Source organism: Anopheles darlingi, chromosome 3, assembly GCF_943734745.1.
Source record: "Anopheles darlingi chromosome 3, idAnoDarlMG_H_01, whole genome shotgun sequence".
Taxonomy (NCBI): domain Eukaryota; kingdom Metazoa; phylum Arthropoda; class Insecta; order Diptera; family Culicidae; genus Anopheles; species Anopheles darlingi.
The window spans coordinates 24,590,939-24,595,938 of record NC_064875.1 but is presented as its reverse complement, the minus strand read 5'-3'; the positions used below and the strand labels follow the sequence as shown (position 1 = coordinate 24,595,938).

The 5,000-nt window shown below is 42.6% G+C and overlaps 1 protein-coding gene across 11 annotated transcripts in view; it reads left to right on the top strand.

Annotated features, from left to right (window-relative positions):
• Positions 1 to 5,000, top strand: part of LOC125954246 (probable phospholipid-transporting ATPase IA) — a 52,217-nt gene that overhangs the window by 44,934 nt on the left and 2,283 nt on the right. For 8 of the 11 annotated variants that reach the window (XM_049684388.1, XM_049684382.1, XM_049684383.1 and 5 more), the window contains one exon: positions 4,824 to 5,000. This exon is cut by the window's right edge and continues 2,283 nt beyond it. In XM_049684388.1, the coding sequence (XP_049540345.1) occupies positions 4,824 to 5,000 (177 nt within the window). Of the gene's footprint in view, positions 111 to 2,360; positions 2,453 to 4,823 lie in introns of those variants that run through there. The other 3 variants (XM_049684387.1, XM_049684386.1, XM_049684385.1) reach the window with 2 other exon arrangements.

Sequence of the window (5,000 nt, the reverse complement as noted above, 5' to 3'; positions counted from 1 at the left end):
GCTCTAGCACGGGCTAGGCAATTAGATAGAACGGCAAGAGGCACGCGGTTTCGCAGTTATCTAGTTGTAAACGAATGTTATTAAAAATATAACACATTATGTTTCCCTCATTCCTGATTTTTTTTCATTCTCCTATCACAAAATACCCGTTCCATATTTTAACACAAACACACACCCACACACCCACATGGACAACAACATAGATATTCTACCGTAAAACTAAAATATCGCAATCCGGCCTATTAACCAATTGGTTTCGTTGGTTCAATAATCTTCTTTGTTCAATTGTTAGTTCATTACTTCTTTTTTTAAGAATCCGAAATTTGGTTCTAGACATGTGTGTGTATTTATCATTTTCTAGTAGATTTGTGCGTTTTACCCTTTTTCAGATTGTGTTTCTTTTTCTTTCGTAAGGGTTTTAATGCATGGAAGTAAGTCATTGTAGTTTCACCTAGCTGTTTGATCGTTGCTCGCAATCTTATACGTTTCGATTGAGTAGCAGCCTAGTACTGTTTGATTTAGCTTCCTAACTAGAGTTTTCTCGGTAGTTTGAATGTTCGTTTCATCTTATCAAACTCTACGGATATTACCATCATCACCTTATGCATTCCGTGAGGCCAGTAAAATCACTTTCACGTGATGTGTGGGTTGTTGCCGTTTTGTTATGAAAATGATTTTCTGGTTCCACAAATATAATCGGTATAATCGGTGTCACGTTGCGCTAGTGAAACAAAACAGCTGAACAACAGAATTGTTACTCTTCACCACCACGTTGAGCAAACCATCCTCTCGCAGTTGACCGCTAGCCAGCGCTAGTATCCAGAAGGCGAAAACATTCACGCGAACACATCACCTAATAGCCCTACCAACCATTTTACCCACACTACCCAAGCAAACAGCAAAACCACTAGAGCTGCGCTCTTTCACAAGAGGAAAGCTCTCGCACGCTAGTCGAGCGCATTTTGATTTCTATTTATAACAAACACACCCTTTAAACATTTCCAATTTTCCAACTTCTCTTCAGAACTATGCATGCCTTGGGATCGATAATCCGGTGTAAGTAGCTCAACTAGACAAGCAGACACGTAACGAAACCATCACGTATACCCAATTCCAAGCACATTCTGGCAAAAGCAGCGCCCCACCAGCGTATCGCACGCAAACGCAAACAACACAAACAATCCCAATACCAGATCCGCCTTTGCAGCGTTAGCTTACAATCAGTTTACCACTGCCCAGTGTCCACACTTGCTATAATGGCGCAATCAGTTGCCGGCGATACACCTAAGTTTCTTTTTGTTTGCCGATTTACACGCGCGCCCGGTACATCACACTGAATTACAATGTAGTAACATGTGCGGTTCCTTCAGCGTATTCTCTTTTTCGAGTTTGTATTTTGGTTACCCTCTTTGTGTGTAGTTTTGTGCCATTTCTAGTTGCGCTCTTTCCCTATTTTCTGATCACTACTAATCCGGCATACTAGATTTGCCATTAGATACTCGTGATGCTGCACGTTCCAAGCCGATTGATTGTATGTTGTATGTATATATGTGTGTGTAAATGTGCTTCTCTCGATTTGCTGCTGTGTACTTTTCTCACACAAATCGAACATACGATAATGTGATGCAAATTACGTTGAACAACCGTAACGGAACCCACATTCGCTTCGATTCGATAGCATATCTTTCTTCGTTCGTTTTAAATCTTTTTTGTCAATTTTTGCAACCACTTTTTCGTGTGTGCCGTGCACCCTAAAACTTATTAAATATATTACTACTTTTGAACGTACTTCAGTATTTCACATGATATACTTAAAAACCATGCACGATTTGGAGAGGCACTTCATCTTGCAGGACGGATAATGGCAGGTTGATCGCGAAATCTGTTGTATCAATTCGTAAAATGGCCCTACATTTATTATTATTATCTGATTTATCGTAGAGTATGAATGTTGGGATACGATTTGGTTTTAATCTCAGTTTGTATGAGTATGACAGCGTGTATGTGTATGGTATCCTATGAAACGCAATTGCTTTCTCAATATTAACTTCGACTTTGATTGATAATGATGAGCTTTCATTAGCAATTGCAATGTGTGTGAATTTTTAATGGCATCTTCGTCTCCACCCGCCAAATTCATCGATCTCTTGATCTTCGCTCTAATGTTCGTACTCAATCTATGCTTCCTGCTCCTGGTATCCCATTTTCCTCTTCTCTTTGTTCTCTCTTCATCCCTCTATTTCTCTCTCTCTCTCTCTTTTTACATCTCTATGTATCTTCTCTTCTATACCCCTTGTTTTCCCTTGTCCATGTGTCTCTGTATCGATGTTTATTTTATTGGGCCAAACGAATTGTTGCAGATTAACCGAAACCGCACGACTTCTGCGCAATGTACGGCGGGTCTTCACCGGAAGATCGCACGCGACCGAAAATAAAGAACTAGAACTGAAGCGTGAGTATTTAGCGGGGCGACACCACTACTTCTGCCCCGTCTTTGCTGCCTTTTCTCTCTCCGTTTTGTTTCTTTAACTAACTAACACACCACAACATGATACTGGAGTAACAACAACCACATGGTGTTTACAAACCATGATACCAACTAGAAACTAGTTACAATTTAAACGCTAAATTCCAATGCTAAACAACTGTCAAAATCGGTAGCGTTCGCAGGACTTTTAGAAAAAACCCTTTACCAGAAACCCTTTGTAGTTTGCTCTGTTGAATACTTCCGGCGAACTTTTGCTGTAACGTAGTCGAATTTCGATCATATCTACACATCCACCTAACTGGAATTCACCTCTGATTTTAGCCTTATTTTTCACTGTTTGGTTTTAGTTTTTTTTTTCAATCGTAAAGCTAATAATTAAAAAAAAAAGTACAACACTGAACGGTGAATTAGAAGCAGGGAACGCGATCAAAAACGTAAATTACCAGGCGCCTCCATTCTGCATTGCCGTTTTGTAGAACATCGTGTTACCATCAATGCTTATCTTTAATCCAACGTATAATTCCTGTATCATTAACATCCCCTCGATATCCTTATGACCCACCGAATGGCCTTTTCTTTGTGCACGGAAATTTCTAATCTTCGCTTCTGCGTCCAACTGAGACAACAACCAACTCAGGCGGCAGCCAGCTCGCTACTGGCAACAGTTTGTAATATTGTTTATCCCGCAACCCCAACCATTGTGCACATAAAACATTCACAATTGGCATTCTAGCGCCTAGGCCATGTCGAGCAGTGCGCGCTGGCGCAGTAGTTTCGTAGTTCTGTTCGTAAATCACACAATCACTCACTGGCACTCGGTGGCTTAAGCGTGGGTCTCTGCTCGCCACAACCAGCGCCAGCGTTGTGCTTCCTGCAGCTAATCTAGGAATATTCAAATAATGGGTCAATCGTATAGCCTCCGTGATAGTCCCCCTTATGCTGTTTGTTTGCTGTGTGAACCCACCGTTGTCCTTTTCGATGTCCTGTTTCGAGTCACCTTTGTGTCTACCATCATTATCGGGAGGCATAGTATCGTGACCACCACCATTCCGTTCGTTTGCTTAATAATTTAAGGCACGATCGAGTCGTACGGAATCAGTGAGTAACAATAATAAGGTTTCATCGCGGCTTCGAGACACACACGCCACGTGGTGTGTCTGGCGACTGGCACCGTAAAATGTCCGCTGAGTCGATTCTTGTGGTGCATTCGAGACTCGTTTTTGATCGACCTATAGCTGCGTTATGTTCACACATGTATTTCTTGATTGGCGGCTTGGGTTTTTCTTGCATTTTCCTTATTCCTTTAGAAAACCGAAAAAACGAAAAAAAACATCTAATCAACAATCTCACACTAGCCCACTGGCCCCTTTGCCAAGCTTCAAGAGACCGTTCGCCGGTGGTAATTATGTACCATTTTCCGCTTCAATACCGATGGTCCACCGATCGGTGCTGTGGCCACATGATGGCGGAGTGCTAGGTTGAAAAATGGAACCAATAACGGAGTTGAATAATTCAGTCCACTCGAAGAACCCGGAGGACAGGCTGAGGTGAACCCTCAAACAGACCCCCGCACTGGACTAACGCGGCTCTCGCCGAAGCCGAAGGTTAGGGTGTGAGCGAACACGTGCGGCACGTTTGTGGTTGGGCATTGTTGTACCTAGCGGATAATAATCGAAAACCATCAGTCATCGAGCAGCCACCGAGCTCAAGGTTATTTTTGTTGGAAAAGGGGGTGGGGGGGGGGTGGAAACTCTTCGGAGAGATAATTGAAAAATCCTTCCCAGGTCGAAGGGTGACGAACCAAAAACACCCCACAGCAGGATCACCCCGCCCTTTACCCGACGACAATCACGCAACGAAACAATATTGCTTATTGGTTTTTTCGGTAGCTTCTTGGTCAAGTTTTGGTGTTAAATTTTGTGTTTTTTTTTCATTTATTTATTGTTTTCTCTCTAAACAGTTATGGTGAGCTTTTCTTTTTCTGCTTTATCTATTCTGTAATGCTTAGTTATTTGTTTTCCCGTGTGTATACGCTTCTAAACTTCTCACAAACATTAACACATAACACCTGCTAGCTACATCCGTTCTCATTGCTGCTTTAGTGCTTTCTCAACTACAACTAAATACAGATAACATGCTGCTAAACATTCTTGAAGCACGGTTCCTACTCTTGCGAGTTGATCATTAAACTCAAAACCACATTAGAGTTTAATTTTCATCCAGCATGATGTAGTGAATAAGTGTAGCGCAGAAGCGCGCGAATGTTTACTTACCCCTCCCCGGTGTTTTTTGGAGCCATATTCTCATGAATCGATTGCTTGATTTCGCTGCGCAGATGGATTCGCGTTTTCCCAGGAAGAAAATGGTGCTGTCCGGCAGGCCGACGTTATCCGGGCGTACGACACGAATCTGCCGAAGCCGGATGGAAACTGAGAGTGCCCCGGTTGCGCGTACTGCTACGACAGCTACTATACCGTGTGCTGAGAAGGTTCCGTTCGTTGTCCCGCCATCC